Source organism: Lacerta agilis, chromosome 8, assembly GCF_009819535.1.
Source record: "Lacerta agilis isolate rLacAgi1 chromosome 8, rLacAgi1.pri, whole genome shotgun sequence".
NCBI lineage: Eukaryota > Metazoa > Chordata > Lepidosauria > Squamata > Lacertidae > Lacerta > Lacerta agilis.
Window position 1 is genome coordinate 5,436,417 of NC_046319.1, and position 22,068 is coordinate 5,458,484.

A 22,068-nucleotide genomic window follows, 5' to 3' on the forward strand; every position below is an offset into this window, starting at 1 on the left:
CAGATCCAGATATTTCTGCATCCTCGGGGTTCTGATCGGCAATTCAGCTGTTGAGAGAGGCCTCGTTTTGAACTGAGCAAAGGCGAGGTCCAGAGATCTCGTTGGAAACCCCCCCCCCCGCATCATTCCCAGCCAGCATGGCCAGTGATCAAGGATGATGGGAGTTGGAGTCCAGCAACATGGGGGGGGCACCCCCGGAGCAACGTTGGCCCTGCCCACTGAATTCTCCCACGCAACCTGAGACATGGGCAAAGCACTCCGTAGCCCCTTCCTCTCCAGCAGAGGCCCAGGGAGGGGGCCCTCCTTTAGCTGCCGCAGGTGCTCACAGCCATGGCCTGGGCCTTTGGTTTTGCTCAGGGGTTGGTAGCTGGAGGTACTACTGAAGGGCTGGCCTCGCCACAGCCACAGTAATAGCTTACAGAAGTGGGAACCTTTGCTGCCCCTTGTACATTGTGTATTATTAATCTATTTACAAAAACATGTGTGTGCCTCTGTGGCATTAAAAAAAATCAAAGTAGTTTACAGTGGTACCTCGGTTTACAAACTTAATCCGTTCCGAAGTCCGTTCTTAAACCAAAACCGTTCTTAAACCGAGGTGCACTTTTCCTTTCCGGTGCCCTTCCACCGTTCAGATTCCATTCTTAGACCGAGGTAATGTTTTCAAACCAAGACACTATTTCCGGTTTTGCAGAGTTTGTAAACCAAATTGTTCTTAAACCCGACTGTTCTTAAACAGATGTACCACTGTACAGCAATGAAAACATAAAACTGCTTAATAAAAAAAAAAACATTTAAAAGTTTAAAACAGACACCAATTAACCCATTGCAGAATGATTTATTCTACAAATGGCCTACAAAGGCCTGGCAGAATAGAAAGGTTTTCTGCGGGCGTTCAAAAGCTGGCACAGGAGGCGCCTGCCGTATCTCTAGTGGCAGAGAGTTCCACAGGACTGGTTTGGTGACACTAAAGGCTCAGTTCCTTGCTGTTGTCAAATGAGCCTCACCAACTCGGGGAATGACCAGCGATGATCTTGGTGATCAAGCCGGGATATGAGGGTTCAGAGGGTTCCTGAGGTACTCTGGGCCTACCTTTGTATAATACAAATACAATACAATGTACAATACAATACAAGGACTGTGAGCCTGGCCCAGTAGTAGATGGGCAGCCAGCGCAGATGCTTCAACCAGGGTCCCGCATGTTATTGGCCGGAAGCTGCGATCAGCAGCCTGGCCACTGCATTCTGCATCACCTGGAGCTTTCAAACCAGACCCAAGGGAAGCCCCACGTAGAGCACGTTGCAGTAGTCCAGCCCCGAAATTACCGAGGCATGGACTACATTCATAATCTGGGCACTGGGATGGTCAGCTCCAAGCCTGAGTTTACCTGGAAACTCATATGTAATGAATTCGTGCTTAATCCATTTGTGTATTATCATACGTTTTCAAGAATATTTAGGCAACTGCAAAATAAACTTTTAAGACTGGCAGGAGTTGTGGGACTCCCCATTCTTCAATCCGTTGTTCACACACAAAGGAAATACGTAAAGTGTTTTAAGGAATGCAAAAGAAAAAAAGCGTTCTTCAAGCTGGTACCCTCCAGTGGCCACGCTGGTAGGGGCTGATGGGAGTTGTAGTCAAAACATCTGGAGAGCATCTGGTTGGGGAAGGCCAGTCAAAGGCAAGATAAGAACAGCCCACTCCTTTTCATCTCTCTCTCTCTCTCTCTCTCTCTCTCTCTCTCTCTCTCTCTCTTTCTCTCTCTGTCTGTCTGTCTCTCTCTCTCTCTCTCCCTTCACAAGCTACTAACTCTGAAAAGAGAAAATCTCTCTTACCATGTAGAATTGGAGTCGATAATGCTTTTTGACGAGGCTCAGAACAAACATGCAGAAGCCTGCAGAAACAGAGAAATTCATTAAAATGAGAACCTGGTGTTCCTCCCCTTCAGTACATCCTGGCCAATCAGGGGGCTGTCCACAGATCAAGTAGGCGATTGGACTAGACTGTGCTTCTATCAAAACATGGCGCCCAATGAGAAAAGGACACCGTGCCTCCATATTGCCGCCTGGCTCCAGGAATCCTTGAAGAACCCACTTCAATTGCCACCAAGTCCCGAATGGGAGAGCAGAGTCCCGCTTACCCGTTAAGTAGAGGGCAAAGGAAATGAAGCGGTGATATTTGCTAAGGATCCTCAACGGCTCCTCCCTCTGGACCAAAGTGAAGAAATAATCCGTCACAGTCTCCCCATAGAAGAAGTAGTTTACACAGAGCAGGAAGTACCTGAAAGAATATACGTCATCTTTTTCAGAGAGGTTCCCAAGGATTCTTCCATGGGAAACACCCTATTTTTCGCTCCATAAGACGCACCTAGTTTTTAGAGGAGGAAAGGGGGGAAAGCCCTGTTTTTTTGAGGATCAGCTCAAAATGGTGCAGCTTCTTTTTCAAAGAGGAAAAGCCCCGTTTTTATGGGGTTCAACTCACTGTTCTGCAGCTTCTAGTCCTACAGCCATTTCTACAGTTTCCAGTCAGATAGTCTAATCAGCCACTTTTTTCCTCCTAAAAAGTAAGTGGAAATGTCTGTGCGTCTTATGGAGCGAATGCATGGTCCCTGGAGCCGAATTGCCTAGGGGCCAAAAGCAGATTGTGCTCTTTTTTTTACAAAGAGAGAAGGGGGTGTTGAAAGGAAGCGGATGAACAGCTGTTCAGCAAGTGATGGGGAGAGAGATAAGGCTCCCTTTCCAGCCCCACCCCCTTGCCCAGGCCTCCATTGTTGAATGCAGAGGGAGGCTGGCTGTTTCCCCAGCGACATGTGACTGGCTGATTAGATTATCTGTCTGGAAACTGTAGAAATGGCTGTAGGACTAGAAGCTGCAGAACTGTGAGTTGAACCCCATAAAAACGGGGCTTTTCCTCTTTGAAAAAGAAGCTGCACCACTTTCAGCTGATCCTCAAAAAAACCGGGCTTTTCCCTTAGCAAAAAAGCTGCGCCACTTTCAGCTGATCCTCAAAAAAAAAAAAAAAAAAAACCAGGGCTTTTCCCTTTGCAAAAAAGCTGCACCACTTTGAGCTGATCCTCAAAAAAACAGGGCTTTTCCCTTTTCAAAAGAAGCTGCACCACCTTGAGCTGATCCTCAAAAAAAAAGGGGGCTTTCCCTTTTGGAAAAGAAGCTGCACCACTTTGAGCTGATCCTCAAAAAAACAGGGCTTTCCCACTTTCCTCCTCTAAAAACTAGGTGCGTCTTATGTTCAGGTGCGTCTTATAAAAATACAGTAGAAGCTCAACATTTACCATCCGTGCCAGCTTGGGAAACACAGGAGCCTTGATTTATATTGGTTCCGTTTTCTTATTGTTTGCTTTCTATATGGTATGATGTACTGCCCTGCACTGTTGGGTAACAGTCATAAATTAACAGTTACAAAGGAAAATGTTAACAACAACAGCCACCTTGAGCTGTTTAGAAGAACAGAGCTGCACAGAGATACCCTCATGGAAAAAGGAAACAAGACTTCCAGAGCTTACTCAGGTAGCACAAACTCTGATCCCACTTACCAACTCAGGGTTCTGAACCAGGGCAGCTCGTAGGAGTGATAAACGTTGTAACCGATGGTGATGATCTCCTGGAAGCACTTGATCTGTACACACATCACCTGAGAGAGAGAGACAGAGAGAGGGACAGGCAGCAGCAGTGGACTTTGGGGTCTCAAATTTCCTGAGTGCCCTGTACGACACCAAAAATTTGGCACTCACATACAACTTCAATTCTACATCACAGCCGTGGTGCCCCTGAACCAAACCAGTCATGCTCCCCTAAATATGCTTTTGCACAAGACCTGCCAAAGAAAACAGATAATTTATTCATGCATGCTACAACTGCGACGAGAGTCTTGTTAGCACAAGGATGGAAGAATGAGGAAACCCCAACGAAAGAACAATGGCATGAAAGACTGATGAGCTACGTGGAATTGGCAAAGTTAACATATAAATTGCGCGAGAAGGACAACCGTGACTTCAAGGAAGAATGGGAACTTTTTACAAAATCTTTTTAAAGGCAACAAAAGGATTTGGACTCCTTGGCAGGTTTTGAATAAACATTCACAAATTTATTAGTAGAAGACATGACAGATAAAAGCAATGATATGTACAATTTTATAACATGCAGAGAATAATAATAATAATAATATTTATACCCCGCCCATCTGGCCGGGTCTCCCCAGCCACTCTGGGCGGCCTCCAACAAATACAAAAATACAAAAATAATATGTATAAACAAATCAGAGAGGGGAGCTGAGGGGAGTCTCTGGAGGGGGTGGTGGGAGGAAATAAAAAGGGGGGAATGTATTTGGTTATGTTGACTAACCGGTTAAATTTTTTCAATAAAAATATTTTATAAATAAATAAATATGCTTTTGCAGGCAGACAGAGAAACAGCAGAGGGGGCATGAGTTTTGATAAATTTCCAGGCCACTTCTAGAGAACAAGAAGAATTCTTGCATTTATTTATTTATTTTTGCATTTATATATTACTGTACATTTATATCCCACGCTCTTCTCCAAGGAGCTCAATGGATGGCTCTCTGCTTGTGGAATTATCTCCCCAGGGAGGGTTGCCTGGAGCCTTCGGTACATAGTTTTAGGCACCAGGCAAAAGCATTCCTCTTTCCCCGCGGCCTTTTTTAAACTCGCGAGGAGGTGGAATCCAGCCCTGCCTTCCGGAAAGAGGAAGCCATTCCCGACCCCCCCCCCCCAGGCCTCCATCGGGAAAAGATCAGGTTCCAAAAAGACCGCAAAGACTTACGATCATCATCAAGACCATGGGTCCCAGGTAGATGATGATGAAGAAAAAGACGATCATTGCTAGAGTCAGGATGCCTCTCACCCACCAGTTCTTCCATCTGCAGAGGAAGGAAAGCATCAAAAGTTATCAGGGATTCCTTGGCTGTGACTCGTGCATTGTAGGGGGTTGGACTAGATTGGTACCCCTCCAACTCAACAACCGTTTGAGTCCAGGGTGGATAAAAATCAATGATTTCTTTTATTTAAAAAATTAAAAAATCAGTTTTTTTCTTTTTAGTTAAATTGGATTTTTAAAATAAAATGCTTTGAGGATAAATCTTTCTAAATATAGTTTTCTATTTAAGTTACATTATAGTCCAAAGGCTATATTCATCAGGAAACAAGGATTTGTTTCAAGTTTTTCACGTGTGCTAAAACTCAGTCTAAGTTTTTTTTAACTACATCAGTTAACAAACATGGATACATTATGCTAAAACGTTATTAGATTTTTTTCTTTTTAGTTAAATTGGATTTTTAAAATAAAATGCTTTTGGAGGCAAAATCTTATAGTTTTCTATTTAAGTTATATTATAGTCCAAAGGCTATATTCATCAGGAAACAAGGATTTGTTTAAAGTTTTTCACGTGTGCTAAAACTCAGTCTAAGTTTTTTTTAACTACATCGGTTAACAAACATGGATACATTGTGCTAAAACGTCATTGTTTTAGTTAAATAAATTGTTTAAATTGTTGTCAAGGAAATGATTATTTTTCTCCTTCCAATAAAGGACAGCAGAAAAGTTGTCCAAATATAAACAATAATTTCATAATTATCTGTATATGTATTTCTGATAGTATAACCGAATCAGTACTTTTTTTAATATATATAACTGTAAAAACTACTCTGAAAATTTATTGTTCCAAAAATGAAACCTTCATCTGGTTGTAAATATTAAGAGGGTGCCAGCAAGGTTGAAACTTTCTGTAAAAAAATTGATTTAAATCAAGTCTTACTGACTAGTGATTTAAATCAAATCCACCCTGTTTGAGTCTATGAGAGAGCTTGCAGGGGAAGAAACAGAAGCCCCGCTGTGGAAATTTACTCTTCTTCACAGAATCGGAAGATCTGCTCCCTTGGCGGCTTTTCAAAGTTTTGGCACATTCTTAGCAAGGGCGAAAGGCAACTGCTATTTCTGGCAACAGGCTGCTTCCTGAGAGAACACGGCCCCCGTCCATTCTCCCTCGGGGGGTCTCTTGGCAGAAGGTCACGCTCCAGACACTGCCAGAACTACGGAGGCCTGCAGAAGACGCCGTTGTGAAACACACACACACACACACACACACACACACACCCAGCAACAGATGCAAGACTGAAACCAGGGTGGATAAAAATCAATGATTTAAAAAACAAAACAAAATAAAAAACAGATTTTTTCATTTAAATTGGATTTTTTTAAATAAAATGCTTTTGGAGGAAAATATATTACCATCCAAAGGTTATTCAATCATGAAATAATTATGTAGAATAAGGCAGTGTATGTTTAATTTTTTTGGTAAATAAATTCCATTAATCCATTCACAATGTCATTTATGCTCTTCCAGAGGTTTTTGTAAGATTATTGGGCAGTTTCTCTGCCTACAAGATATTATCACAGGTGCTTGGTTTACTTTTGCAGTTCTCAAAACTGAATTTGACTCAGCAGAGATCACATGCCTCTTCTTCACAGCAAAAATGTTATAACATGAACAGAGTTGAGAAAAAGACCTTAATCCTATTGTTCTACAAACCTATGAATACAGAATCAACCCCTTCAGTGTTAAGTTTCAAGAAGTTCAGTGAATAGAATAGAAACAATATTTTTCTGGTTGTTTGGAGTGGAGTGGATCTAATAAATCTATTTGAATTGTTATTACTAAGGTAATGATTATTTTTCTCCTTCCTAAGTACAACAGAAAAGTAGTCCAAATATGAATGATTAACCTATTGAACTGGGGATAAAAAACTAATATTAAGAAAGATTTGAATAAGTTTATAATATTTTGATGAAATTTTGTTTTTGTTTTTGTTTTGTTAGGTGTTTTTTTGTATTGTATTTTTGCATTAGTATTTTTTGTATTGTTGTGTAGTTGTTGTGTAGTTGTATGTTGAATGTTTTTATTTTGAAAATATTAATAAATTCCTTTGAAAAAAAACTAATATGAAAAGTTGTTATTCTAAAAATCTTCATCTACTTGCCTATTAAAGTTATACCAGCAAGAATTAGTCTTTATGTAGAAAACTGTGATTTAAATCAAGCCTTACTGACCAGTGATTTAAATTGTGATTTTTAAATCGTGATTTAAATCAGTTTGATTTAAATCAAATCCACCCTGACTGAAACACAACCCGAGGGCAGCGTAACGTAAGAACGCAAGTAGAGTCTCCTGGATCAGGCCACTGGCCCACCTTGCTCTGAATCCTGTCCCCTCACAGATGCCCCAGACGGAAACCCACAAGGAGGAATCCAAGCACAAGAGCAGCCCTCTCCCTTCCTGCGGTTTCCAGTAAGTGGTATTCAGAAGCCTTACTGCCTCTGACTGCGGAGACAGAGCACAGCCATTGTGGCTAGTAGCCAACGATAGCAGATAGAGAATAAATAGTACCACTGACAGACACCTCCCACCCCCAAAAAACCTCTTTTTTAAGGTGTCCTCTTTTTTATTTGGTTTGTATTTTTCTTGATATAGTGACTTTCCATATATGTGAGAAGCAACTCCGTAATTTTTGTGCGGCATTCCTTTGGAATGAGATGGCGGGAAAGTAGCATTATATTCATTGCGTTTTGTGCTCACTATACCCCTTCCTGGGACGCGGGTGGCACTGTGGTCTAAACCACACAGAGCCTAGGGCTTGCCGATCAGAAGGTCGGCGGTTCGAATCCCCGCGACGGGGTGAGTCCCGTTGCTCGGTCCCTGCTCCTGCCAACCTAGCAGTTCGAAAGCACGCCAGTGCAAGTAGATAAATAGGTACCGCTCTGGCGGGAATGTAAACGGCGTTTCCGTGCGCTGCTCTGGTTCGCCAGAAGCGGCTTAGTCATGCTGGCCACATGACCCGGAAGCTGTATCCTGGCTCCCTCGGCCAATAAAGCGAGATGAGCGCTGCAACCCCAGAGTCGTCCGCAGCTGGACCTAATGGTCAGGGGTCCCTTTACCTTTTCAATACCCCTTCTTATGCATTATTTCTTTATTGCATTTTTACCCCGCCTCTCCTCAAAGCAGCTTGAGGTGGCAACAACCCTGCGAGGGAGGTTAGACTGAGAGGCAGTGAGAGGTCCAAGATCACCCAATAAACTTCAGGGCTCAGTGGGGATTTGAACCCTGGTCTCTCAGGCCCTAGACAGTCCCCCACTCCCACAGCCTCCCTCAAAGCTGGCTGCTCTAATGAAGAAAGCTGAGATGGACCACCTGTGCACTTTGCCAGTGGTCTTTCCAGGCTCGTCAAGGCAGCCAGAGCTGGACAGTCCTGGGGGGGGGGGATTGGAAAATGCCTCTTCATGGGAGGGCATTCGTCTAACAAATGGGTAGGGAAACTAAGACCTGGGGGCCAGATCCAGCCCAAAATCCGGCCCGCAGGCGGTTCAGGAATCAGCGTGTTTTTGCATGAGTAGAACATGTCCTTTTATTTAAAATGCATCTCTGAGTTATTTGTGGAGCATAGGAATTCGTTCATTTATTTATTTTTCAAAATATAGTCAGGCCCCCCACAAGGTCTGAGGGACAGTGGACCGGCCCCCTGCTGAAAAGGTTTGCTGACCCCTGGTCTAACAATCCTGAATAGAATGAACCCTAGGGTTTGTGTGTGTATCAGTTGACGTATTCAAAATGTACGGGTTGTAAAACTGCAGGAGGGGAGTGAGGCCTCATGTGGTCGAATCCTGTTTGCAGGTTTCCCAGAAGAGGCACCCGGTTGGCCTCTTCTGTGAGAACAGGCTGCTGGACTAGATGGGCTACAGGCCTGATCCAGCAGCCTCTGCTTGGGTTCTTACAGTGCCCATCTCCATGCGCAAAGTTCTCATCCCAGATACAGGATGCCCTGTTGGTCTGCTTGGGAGGCATCCCAAGAAGTTCCGAAACTGGAAAATATTTCCTGGATACAAGAGAAACAGCGACAAAATTCTCACTTGTGCAACCATTTTCTTCTGTTGCCTCTAGCTTTTTCTACAGCTTTTTTCCAATCCTCCCTATTTTAAACTATCTAACTGACATACGGGAACACAATAATAACGCTTTCGGATTTTAATTTCCTTGCAATGCTAGCTTCAAAGTGCACCTTTTAAGTGGCTTTTGTCCGCTGTCTCTTCCTGCTTCGCATTTTCAACTGTATTGGTTGCTTTTAGTGTTTCTTAATGTTACAGCTGGGCGTGTGTTTTTTGCTGCTGTTGTGGTTTTTGCTGTGAGCTGCCTTGCAACGTTTTGGAAAGGTGGAAGAAAAAAAATCCACTGAAGTACGTCATAAATAAAACTTTATAAAAAGTACTGCAGGCTCGTACCAAAACTGAATCAGGTTCCTGGTCTCCAGGAAAAGTCAAGTATGATTTGGGGCTTCTGGGGCACCTATCCAAAGCAGCTCAATCAGGAGGGTGGAAGGGGAAGGCAGCAGACGTGGACCCCCAATAAGGTTGGAATAACGGGGGTGAAGCAGAAAGACCACCTCCCTCCCTGCAGACCCTCTAGGGTGCTGAGATCAGCAGAGGAGGCCTTCTTGACAATTCCTCCACCCTGAGGTTTGGGGATGGCGGCAGCCTAGGAAAAGGCCTTCACTGTGGCAGCCCCTAAGCCAGTAAAGTACTCATGTAAAAACACCAGGCAGGCCCCACAAATAACCCAGAGATGCATTTTAAATAAAAGGACACATTCTACTCATGTAAAAACACCAGGCAGGCCCCACAAATAACCCAGAGATGCATTTTAAATAAAAGGACACATTCTAATCATGTAAAAACACACCGATTCCTGAACTGTCCATGGGCTGGAATTAGAAGGTGATTGGGCCGCATCTGGCCCATGGGCCTTAGTTTCCCTAGCCATGCCCTAAGCTATGCCACTCCCTTCCCAGAGAGGTGTGCCTAGCACCTTCATTGTACAACTTTTGGAGGATGTTGAAGACGCACCTCTCACCCTCGGCTTTTGGCACCTGAGGTCCATGTTTTTATTTCTGTGACTGTAAGTTTGCTTTAGATTGCTTTTAATGCTGCAACCCACACCCTGGGACCTTAGGGTGAAGGCCGAGTAGTAAATAAATAACAACAACAACAACAACTGACCCTTGGGGAGGAGGATGCCAGCTCAGTGACAGAGCACCCCCCCCCCCGTTGCATGGAGAAGGCACCTCCATTTGCAAGGGAAAAGCCCTTGCAATCCAGGAGCATCCCTCGTGCAAACGAGGAACAACATGCTCCAAATCATTTAAAGTCATTACTAATTATTACTGTCTGGCCATTGTTCCATAACCCGGCCCTCTGGGCAGTGTACAAAACACTGTTCTCGAAGCTACCAACATGAGTCTGACCAAACTGCGGGAGGCAGTGGAAGACAGGAGTGCCTGGCGTGATCTGGTCCATGGGGTCACGAAGAGGCGGACACGGCTAAACGACTGAACAACAACAAAGGAACGACAAAGAAATAATACAAGGGAAACGCTACAAAGTAAACTTCAAATCAGCAAAAACAAAACGTGGCTTCTCTCAAATTCACCCAGTTAAGTACTCCTGCATCGATTTTGTAAGTTCGCAAAGCTGAAAATGAAAACAATAAGGAATAATAATAGAGAAGAAACATCCTGTATACGGATGCTATTGTGCTCTACTTATTGCTTTCATTTTTAGCTTTGTAAACTTACACAATGCAATAAAAATATCACGCGGGGGTGGGGGGGGAGGAAATGCGCCTAATTATATGGAGAACTAAATTCATCACATAATCCCACTCAACGTAATAAAACTCTCTTAAATGGTTTTCATTAAAAGCATATGAGCCACTGCAGAAGCCATCTTTACGAGTCAAGATCACTCTTGCATGAGGCTAATGAGAGCAGGCCGTGAGGCCTAAGAGAACGGGGGGGGGGGGGAGAGGTTTTCTTGGCAAAGAGGGGCCATCACAGAAGGCGCCAGGCCAACCACTCCAGGCCCTCTCCATCGCAGCCACCCTCTGCACTCCAGAGTGAAGTGGCCCATGGAGAACAGCATCTGTTGACACCCTGAGGGCACAGGCGGCGAGCTCATGCAGGAAGAGACCCATCCCACTGGATACAGCTCTTCTGTAGACACATGAGCAATGGAGAGCCCCCTGCTCATGAGTAGACGGGGCAGGGGGTGGGCAGAGAGGTGCCACGTCAATTTCTTGCCTCCGGCACCACCAAAGCCCCTTGGGCCAGCCTTGATGGGACTGGGCACCAAGCAGTATTTGTTGGGGAAGGGCCAGAGCTCAGTGGCACAGCATCTGCCTTGCAAACAGAAGGCCCCTGGTCAAGCCCCCGTTGCATCTCCAGGCAGGGTTGGGAGAGATGCGGTTCATTTCATTGTACACAGGTTGTACATTGACAATAGAGGCATTATTGTTATGCCTGCTGGAAACCCTGGAGAGCTGCTGCCAGTCAGTGAAGACAAAACTCAGCAAGATGGACCAATGGTCTGACTCTGTATAAGGCAGCTTCCTATATGCCTGTGCCGTTTGTGGGGGGGCCCAGCCTCTCATAGCATGTGGTGGTGGCAAATCTGTAGGATTTCTGAAATAAAATATGGGGAGGTTGGTGGGGTGGGGAGTCCTGGTTGCATAACATTTTGGCACCCGCTCCTCGGCAATGACACCACAACTATTAGATAAAGCACTCTTTCAGGTCCACCTGGGGGAGGGAGAAATGCTTGTGAGATCACTCTACTCCACTTAGAATCCTAGAGTTGGAAAAGACCCCAAGGGCCATCCAGTCCAACCCCCTGCCAAGCAGGAAACACCATCAAAGCATTCCTGACAGACGGCTGTCAAGCCTCCGCTTCAAGACCTCCAAAGAAGGAGACTCCACCACACTCCTTGGCAGCAAATTCCACTGTTGAACAGCTCTTACTGTCAGGAAGTTCTTCCTAATGTTTAGGTGGAATCTTCTTTCTTGTAGTTTGAATCCATTGCCCCGTGTCCGCTTCTCTGGAGCAGCAGAAAACAACCTTTCTCCCTCCTCTATATGACATCCTTTGATATATTTGAACATGGCTATCATATCACCCCTTAACCTTCTCTTCTCCAGGCTAAACATACCCAGCTCCCTAAGCCGTTCCTCATAAGGCATCGTTTCCAGGCCTTTGACCATTTTGGTTGCTCTCCTCTGGACACGTTCCAGCTTGTCAGTATCCTTCTTGAACTGTGGTGCCCAGAGCTGGACACAGTATTCCAGGTGAGGTCTGACCAGAGCGGAATACAATGGTACTATTACTTCCCTTGATCTACTTCAAGGGAAGTAGACCACTTGACCACTTCAGTCTACGGAACTGGCAGTCTCACAGGTGCCCCATGCCGGTCCCACATTTGTAAGAACTTTAATCTTTTAATGTGGCAGCACCTACACTTTGGAACTCCCTGCCTATTGATATCAGGCAGGCGCCTGCGCTGTACTCTTTCTGGTGGCTGCTCGATGCATTTTTGTTCCGACAAGCCTACCCAGATGCCAAGGAAGTTGATGTGCGTTTTAAGCTGTTTTCAGCCCATTGCGATTTTAAGTTTTTGAATGTCTTAAATGCTGATATTTGTGTTTTTTTCCCCAATATCAAGCAGTGTATAAATTTCATGAAACGAATAAAAAGTGGGCTTTGCTGCAGAACATCCGAGTGTGTTTTGACACCAGCGTTTACCTGGAGGACAGGTTGGAGAGAGCCCTGTTGAGGACCTCTGGGGTGTCATCCACCGGCGCTGCTTGGGCGATCTCCGATTTGCACTCGCTGTCTGACGCCGTTTCTCCATCCAGCTTGCTTTCAAACTCTGATTCCTGCAGGACAAGAGAGGCAAAGGTTTAATGCAAATCAATATTTTTCTGATTGTTTGGAGTGGAATGGATCTAATAAATCTATTTAAATTGCTATTATTATTATTTTTCTCCTTCCTAAGTACAACAGAAAAGTTGTCCAAATATGAATGATTAACCTATTAAACTGGGGATGAAAAAAAACTAATATGAAAAGTTGTTATTCTAAAAAATCTTCATCTACTTGCTTATTAAAGTTATACCAGCAAGAATTAGTCTTTATGTAGAAAACTGATTTAAATCAAGCCTTACTGACTAGTGATTTAAATCGTGATTTAAATCAGTTTGATTTAAATCAAATCCACCCTGCTCCCATGGTTTGCTCTAACCATGGTTTTGTTCTGCATACACACTTACCCTGGTTTAACGCTAACCAGGTTCCTTTGCAAGTTGGATTAATGACCCTCTTCAAACCCTGTTTAGGTTAAAGCAACTCATGGGAAGGAGGAAGAGAAGGGGCCCGTCCCAGAGCGAGAAGGGGGCATGGAAATGCACAAGACCCCAGCACCAACTCAAATGCTGAGAGGATGGCAGGACAAGAGGGAGGAAGGCATCAGCCCCTCTTCCTTGCAGCAAGTTTTAAACTGCATTATTACGTGGATGCATTTGCCTCAGGATGCCCTCGCCAGGTAGGAAATAGATAACATCAACAGAAAATGAGATATAATATACCGTATATGCTGGCACTGGCACTGTGTATTATGTACTCATTTAAAAGTCACAGTACTCCTTCGTATCAGCAACGGGAAGAGTCATTGTACCAGCTTCCCAAAGTGCAAAGATGGCCTCAAGCCATCAGGGAGTTGCAACAGCAACCGTAGATAAGTAAAATTGGAAGGGACCCCAAGTGCCATCTCATCCAATCCCTGACAATGCAGGCATCCGAGCTAAAGAAACCCTGACGGCCATCCAACCTCTACCTAAAAACCTCCAGGGAAGGAGAGGTCACTATCTTCTGAGATATTCTATCTAGAATGGACAAGGGCAGCCAAGTTTCCACTACCCGATGTCTCGGCTGCAAAAAGAAGCCGCTTTCCGGACCGACCGTGCGAAGAAAAAGCTGCACCCCACACGTGCACAAAAGCACCCTACACACCCGCCATCTCCAACATGGTGCCTTCAGCACACAGACGCCCCAAACCAGAAAATTTATTCCATCCAACCCGCATGTCAGAAAGCTATTGCTTTCTGCTTAAATTACAGCCTTTCCTTTCTCAACCTTGGGTCCTCAGATGTTTTTGGCCTACAACTCCCATCATCCATTACCACTGATCCTGCTAGCTAGGGATGATGGGAGTTGTAGCCCAAAAACATCTGGGGACGCAAGGTTGAGAATTTGTTGTTGTTTAGTCGTTCAGTCATGTCCAACTCTTCGTGACCCCATGGACCAGAGCATGCCAGGCACTCCTGTCTTCCACTGCCTCCCGCAGTTTGGTCAGACTCATGTTGGTCGCTTCGAGAACACTGTCCAACCATCTCGTCCTCTGTCGTCCCCTTCACCTTGTGCCCTCCATCTTTCCCAACATCAGGGTCTTTTCCAGGGAGTCTTCTCTTCTCATGAGGTGGCCAAAGTACTGGAGCCTCAACTTCAGGATCTGTCCTTCCATTGAAGGCTGTCTTAAAAGAACCCAAAGTAACATTCCACCCCCAAAATATAAATTTATGCTGACATAAAAACAAGCCATCAATAAAAAGCAATCAATAATAAATTCGCAGCTAAAAGCAAAGGACAAACATTGGTCCAGTGTGCATATCACGTGAACCACAGTTTAAGCCAGCGGTTCCCAAGTTTTTTTTGGGGGGGGGACTACCCCCTTGGTTCTATAGGCTCATCCCCACTGCCCCCTCCCCTCTCCTCTAAAAAGGATTATTCAGAATGGCAGTTTGCATGGCACCTGTATTCTTTTAATTTGTGTGCATAACCTCGAGTCCCGGTCTGGGGGGGAAAGGTGGGAGATATAAGATATAAATACATAAAATCTCCAGTGGGTGGGGGAAATGGAACTGGATAAATAAGAATCACAAACCCAAACAAGAGATACGTCAGGATGGATTTCTTGACTTAGAAAGCTGCTGCTAATTACACAGAACTGTGCTTAATATAGGATTGGGAGAGGTGGGTGGGAGGAATAAAAAATCGGAAGTGGGGGGGGGGGGCTTGCTAATTGCCAACATTTCCATCACCATGCAAATCACAGCTGTCCCTCTGCAAATCACTGGCTCGGAGCAGCTGATCAGGGAAGCAAGCTGGCTGCTTTCTGATGTGCTGTGCTGTGGTCCATCCCAGAAGTTTCTATGGCAACCACCTCCTGCTCTCACGCGCAGGGATGAATATGGCTCCGTTGCTCCTGGCAATTCTTACACAACTGGGTCAATGCACAAACACGAAGCATTATAAATCCCACACACGCACACCCCCCCCCCCGATTGGGCCCATGAGGAATGTCAATATTATCAATCCAGAGAATTTGAATTACAGCGATTTGTTATTAAAATCATGCGCATGCATAGTTGTGCTTTCAAGAGCGGCTGCTTTGCAAAAGTGCTGGGTTCCATCCTCATCACCTGGAGGGAGGGAAAGATGGAGAGAATCTGCAGAGGCGGGTGGACCAATGGTCTGGCACAGCGCCGTTTCTAGATTCCGATGTTATGCGAGAAACTACAAACTGGTGACTCGAGCCTGATTCACCACAGCAACCCTCGTGAAATCCAAAAATTTCGAAGTGAGTTCAGACCTGAGCAGAGCTCACCTGAGAATCATTACTAAGCTAGCAGACCAGGGGTGGGCTAACCTTTGGCCCTCCAGATGATGCAGCACTGTTGTTGTTTAGTCGTTGAGTCGTGTCCGACTCTTCGTGACTCCATGGACCAGAGCACACCAGGCACGCCTATCCTTCACTGCCTCCCGCAGTTTGGCCAAACTCATATGTTAGTAGCTTCAAGAACACTGTCCAACCATCTCGTCCTCTGTTGTCCCCTTCTCCTTGTGCCCTCCATCTTTCCCAACACCAGGGTCTTTTCTAGGGAGTCTTCTCTTCTCATGAGGTGGCCAAAGTACTGGAGCCTAACTTCAGGATCTGTCCTTCTAGTGAGCACTCAGGGCTGATTTATTTAAGAATGAATAGGTTTGATCTTCTTGCAGTCCATGGGACTCTCAAGAGTCTCCTCCAGCACCATAATTCAAAAACATCAATTCTTCGGCGATCAGCCTTCTTTATGGTCCAGCTCTCACTTCCGTACATTACTACTGGGAAAACCGTAGCTTTAATTATACGGACCTTTGCCGACAAGGTGATGTCTCTGCTTTTTAAGATGCTGTCTAGGTTTGTCATTGCTTTTCTCCCAAGAAGAAGCAGGCGTCTTCTAATTTCGTGACTGCTGTCACCATCTGCACTGATCATGGAACCCAAGAAAGTGAAATCTCTCACTGCCTCCATTTCTTCCCCTTCTATTTGCCAGGAGGTGATGGGACCAGTGGCCATGATCTTAGTTTTTTTGATGTTGAGCTTCAGACCATATTTTGCGCTCTCCTCTTTTACCCTCATTAAAAGGTTCTTTAATTCCTCCTCACTTTCTGCCATCAAGGTTGTATCATCAGCATATCTGAGGTTGTTGATATTTCTTCCGGCAATCTTAATTCCGGTTTGGGATTCATCCAGCCCAGCCTTTCGCATGATGAATTCTGCATATAAGTTAAATAAGCAGGGAGACAATATACAGGACTCCTTTCCCAATTTTGAACCAATCAGTTGTTCCATATCCAGTTCTAACTGTAGCTTCTCATCCCGCATAGAGAATTCTCAGGAGACGGATGCAGCACTACCTAAGAATTTACGAAGAGCACCTGCTGGATCAGGCCAATGACCCATCTAGTCCAGCATCCTGTTCTCACTGTGGCCAACAGATGCCTCTTATAGGAAGCCAGCAAGCAGGATCCGAGCACAAGAGCAACTCTTCCCTCCTGCGGTTTCCAGCAACTGGGATTCAGAAGCATTGCGGCCTCTGACCATGAAAGCAGAGCATCGCCATTGTGGCCAGTAGCCATCGCTATCCTGCTCCCGCTCCTTGAATTTGTCCAATCCTGTAGTAGAGCAATCCAAGTTGGTGGCCGTCGCTGCCTCCTCCTGCAGAGGAAAGTTCCATAGTTTAACTATGCAATGCAGAAACGGCTTCCTTTTAGCTCTCCTGAATCTTCCAGCGTTCGGTTTTCACTGGGTTTTTTTTAAAAAAAAAAAACACTTGAAGAGAATACAAGGATACAGGTTGCTTCGCCCAAAGAAAACAAAAAAAGATAACCCGGTGACTTGCTTATCTCATCAGAGGCACGGGTATAGCAACTCAAAAGCCAATCCTGTAGACCTTTGAAAGCTGTTACTCAATTCTGGACACGTTGGAAGCTTTGATTATTAACTGCCACACAGGCACATCGCCACCACACACATTTGCCTTACGACAGAATGGTTAATTCCTTGTTTATTGGACTGCCTTATATTATTCTGTGTTTTTTTAATATATACATATACTTGCATTGTTGCTTTTCTGTTTATTTTTTATTACTTTGTTTGCCAGGTGATAAACGCAGCAAAAAAAAATCAATACATCACCACCATCTAAGGCTGCTGCCTTCTCCAATAGAGGGAGTGCCTTTCTGGAAAGCTTGCTTCAAACAAGACAGGACCACGGAAAACCCAAGTGCTGCATGGATGCCCAGGCTGTCAACGTCTGCTTTCCAACTACCACCTGCCCCCTTGTCTAACAAGTGGAGGTGGAGGGGGGGGAGAGACATACAGAGACAGATCATCATTTCCATTTTTGCTGCACCACGCCTGACGCGCATCCTTTCATTGTGTGCGGAAACTCACAACATTTGTATCCTATAAGGACAGTGGAAGGAAGACTTGAGCTCCTGGCTTTATTTTCACACACAAACACAAGATCAGGAACAAAAGCACAAGCCCTTAAAAGGAAATGCGTCCCTTACCAATTCTGACTGCAGAAGCTAAACAGCAAAAGCCTGAACCAGAGGGGCAGATGCAGACTGCTGCGAAGAGAGGAAAAGATCAGGGGAAACGGCCAGCTTTCAGGGCCTTTTATCAACAGCCAACATGTTAATTACATACATAGAACATGTCTAAAGAGCAATGCGGTTTACAGCAACCTTGCAGTTACAGGTAGGTAGCCGTGTTGGTCTGCCATAGTCAAAACAAAATAAAATAAAAAATAAATCCTTCCAGTAGCACCTTAGAGACCAACTAAGTTTGTTCTTGGTATGAGCTTTTGTGTGCATGCACACTTCTTCAGATACACTGAAACAGACCTTGCAAACGAGTATGAAGATTTAAAAACCAGCTGAGAGCCTGTCCCCAGATTAAAATAAGTCTCCGGACGAGTAACTGTGTTTGCAGCCCTCATTAACCTTGTCTCTTCCTTCCTTCCTCTTATAAGCTCCCTGAGGCAGGGACCTGTCAGCGGGGCTTGTGGCCATAAGATGTGCCTTGAATGTGGATGGTGCTGTTACTACAGAGATCCACCCCACCAGTGCACAGAGTTGTAAAGGGAACAAGAGAAATACCTCCCACCCCCTAAGGGCCTCCTGCCTCAGGGTCCTTGAACCCCAAGTCTGCAGAGCTGCTGTTCCCCTGGAGAAATCTACTCTGTGCCATTTCCATGGGGCGACCCCAAAGCTTGTCTGGGAGGGGGCTTTGTCCAGTTTGCCTTTACCGAGCTGTAAGGACAAGGAGACACAAGCGAGGGGGAGATGTTAATGGGGTGGAAGAACTCGGACAATGGATGGAAACATTTTCTGATGCCCCACAGGGAAGAAGTGCAAGCTCAAAAAATCTTTGGTGCGGGGAAACAGCCTCCCGGGCCTTGAAACCAACCATCTCTCATATTTTCCAAAATCTTAAGGATTTGCAGCCTAGACTAATGGCCAGTCTGTAGCCACCTGGGCTGGTTCTGTTCTCGGCTGCCTTCGCCGAGTGCGTCTTTCAGGAAGAACAGGACAAGCTATTCTGATCTTTACGCAGGAAGATAAGCTCCTGCAATTACTGGAGTTGCCCTTCTTGGCACTCACACCAGCCTGAGTACAGGCTCCTTGGAAGGAGGTACTCAGTGGGGGCATCTCAAAGCCTCAGTAGGGCTTGGTGGAAACCACACTTTGGCCCCAAGCCCTGCTCATAATGCTTCATAAAGCCGGTGGTTTTTTAGAGGGCAATTTGCACAATCCTTAAGGTTCTGTGCTGGTTTGAACCAGGGTGGATTTGATTTAAATCAAACTGATTTAAATCACGATTTAAAATCACTAGTCAGTAAGGCTTGATTTAAATCACAGTTTTCTACATAAAGACTAATTTTGCTGGTATAACTTTAATATGCAAGTAGATGAAGACTTTTAGAATAACAACTTTTCATATTACAGTGGTGCCCCGCTAGACGAAAATAATTCGTTCTGCGAAAATTTTTGTCTAGCGGGTTTTTCGTCTTGCGGAGCGGCAATGACAGCCGCGCTCCGCAAAACGAAAAAAAAAGACGAAAATTTTTCGTCTTGCGAAGCAGCCCCATAGACTTTTTCGTCTAGCGGGCAGCCTTCCGCTAGACGAATGCCTTCGTCTAGCGAGTTTTTCGTCTAGCGAGGCATTCGTCTAGCGGGGCACCACTGTAGTTTTTTTTCATCCCCAGTTTAATAGGTTAATCATTCATATTTGGACAACTTTTCTGTTGTACTTAGGAAGGAGAAAAATAATCATTACCTTAATAATAACAATTTAAATAGATTTATTAGATCCATTCCACTCCAAACAATCAGAAAAATATTGTTTCTATTCTATTCACTGAACTTCTTGAAACTTAACACTGAAGGGGTTGATTCTGTATTCATAGGTTTGTAGAACAATAGGATTAAGGTCTTTTTCTCAACTCTGTTCATGTTATAACATTTTTGCTGTGAAGAAGAGGCATGTGATCTCTGCTGAGTCATATTCAGTTTTGAGAACTGCAGAAGTAAACCAAGCATCTGTGATAATATCTTGTAGGCAGAGAAACTGCCCAATATTTTCACAAAAACCTCTGTAAGAGCATAAATGACATTGTGAAAGAATTAATGGAATTTATTTACCAAAAAAATTAAACATATACATCCTTATTCTATATAATTAAAAAAATAATCTTTACTTCATGATTGAATAACCTTTGGATGGTAATATATTTTCCTCCAAAAGCATTTTATTAAAAAAAAATCTGATTTAAATCAAAAAAATCTGATTTAAATAAAGGTTTGAACCCTTTTGGAGTGAATGTGAACGGCCACAGAGCACTCCACATATCGCCTCTGAAGTGCCCCATCCTACCCCAAACATCTTGTGCACACCAGCCCATAAACAGAGGCACATAAGCTGACCGCACGGACGCTTCTTTTCGCAAGTTGTCATCCTTATTTCAGTTTAAACCTGGCTAATTTTAGTTGGCCGCAAAGCAGATTAGAATGGCAGAACCCGAGTAAGCCAATCTCAGAGCAAAACAAGATTGTTAAACCCTGAGCAAGCAGCGTGCCCAAGACTCTGTTGTCCCTCAAGGCAGGTGGATGCCAGGAGAGGATGCTTAAAGTTGTGGGCCTGGGCGTGTGGGTCATGTGGGCCTGGCTACTTCACAATCTCTGGCTCCAAGACATGCCAGGAATTGCAGGAAATGATATTCAAATCCCTTTCTGCCTCTGTCCTACACACGTTTACTTGGGCATAAGTTCCGGGAAGCGCAGAGGGGTTTCGTTTCCCAGTTTAGGTGCGCATATGCAGTTTATAAAATTACACAGTCTGGCAATTAACAATGTTACTGTGACATCTTCTCGTGATGGCATTGCTAAGACCAGCTTTGGCACTTGGCAGCTTGTGTAAAGTTAAATGATGACTCAACGTTTGCTGACTTGAGCTCATCATTGCTATTCTTTAAAGCAGGGGTCCCCAAACCCTTCTAAATGCGGCCCACGGACGGTCCGGGAATCAGTGTGTTTTTACATGAGTAGAATGTGTGCTTTTATTTAAAATGCATCTCTGGGTTATTTGTGGAGCATAGGAATTCGTTCATATTTTTTTCAAAATATAGTTCGGCCCCCCACAAGGTCTGAGGGACAGTGGACCAGCCCACGGCTGAAAAAGTTTGCTGACCCCTGCTTTAAAGGAAAGGGAGAGAGAATAAAGGGGGGTGGTCAATGCTAGTCCTACTCAGAGTAAGCTCATTTAAGTTAACAAAACAGCTAAATTCAGTGGGTCTGCTCTGAGTATACAGTAATTCATTTGGATACAACCCAGAGGTCTGTTTTTCATTCTTATTAAAAAGCAGTTTCCCAACTGATGGAATTAAAATAACTGCTTTACTATTAAGTTATAATGATTTGGCAAAAATTTACTGCTGCTGAGCCTGACTTAACTGGAAGGATCTCTGGTACATATCCTCCACCTACTTGGGCTTTAGTAACCTGCAGTGTGTTTGTGGACAAATTGCTATGTTTTTTTAAAGAGAGAGAGAGAGAGAGAGAGAGAGAGAGAGAGAGAAGGAGAAAATATTTAGCTTTCCAGCTATAGGCAGTTGATTTTATTCAAGATGGACCTCTGAGAACTTTGAGGAATGTAGCATCTGACCTCTTGTTATAAAAAGCTGCCCTTTATAGGGCACAGCTTCCCCCAAAATAACTTAAGACTAACAATGCATAAGCCATGTGGTTGCTTAGCTTGTTTTTGAACCACTCTGAATAGTCCCCTCTGGTGCTATTCTGTCCTGAGCTACCACAGATTTCAGATTTTCCACCTTCAATGGATCCTTTCTGTATCCACTGATAAGCCAAGGAAGTTGGATCAGGCCAACGACCCGTCCAAGCCAGCATCCTGTTCTCACAGTGGCCAATCAGATGCCTCAACAGGAAAGCCAAAAGCAGGATCCGAGCACGAGAGCAACTCTTCCCTCCTGCTGTTCAGACGCATTGCTGCCTCTGACTTTGGAGACAGACCATAGCGATCATGGTTGTTGTTGTTGTTCAGTCGTTCAGTCGTGTCCGACTCTTCGTGACCCCATGGACCAGAGCACGCCAGGCATGCCTATCCCTCACTGCCTCTCGCAGTTTGGCCAAACTCATGTTAGTAGCTTCAAGAACACTGTCCAACCATCTCATCCTCTGTCGTCCCCTTCTCCTTGTGCCCTCCATCTTTCCCAACATCAGGGTCTTTTCCAGGGAGTCTTCTCTTCTCATGAGGTGGCCA

The 22,068-nt window shown here is 44.7% G+C and overlaps 1 protein-coding gene across 1 annotated transcript in view; it reads right to left on the minus strand.

The window, feature by feature from the left end:
* CDS2 (CDP-diacylglycerol synthase 2) overlaps positions 1-22,068 on the minus strand; it is a 36,949-nt gene that overhangs the window by 10,068 nt on the left and 4,813 nt on the right. The window contains exons 2-6 of the mRNA XM_033159168.1: positions 12,648-12,781; positions 4,794-4,890; positions 3,548-3,645; positions 2,138-2,277; positions 1,833-1,891 (exon numbers count right to left, since the gene is read on the minus strand). Of these exons, the coding sequence (XP_033015059.1) occupies positions 1,833-1,891; positions 2,138-2,277; positions 3,548-3,645; positions 4,794-4,890; positions 12,648-12,781 (528 nt within the window). The remainder of the gene's footprint in view (positions 1-1,832; positions 1,892-2,137; positions 2,278-3,547; positions 3,646-4,793; positions 4,891-12,647; positions 12,782-22,068) is intronic.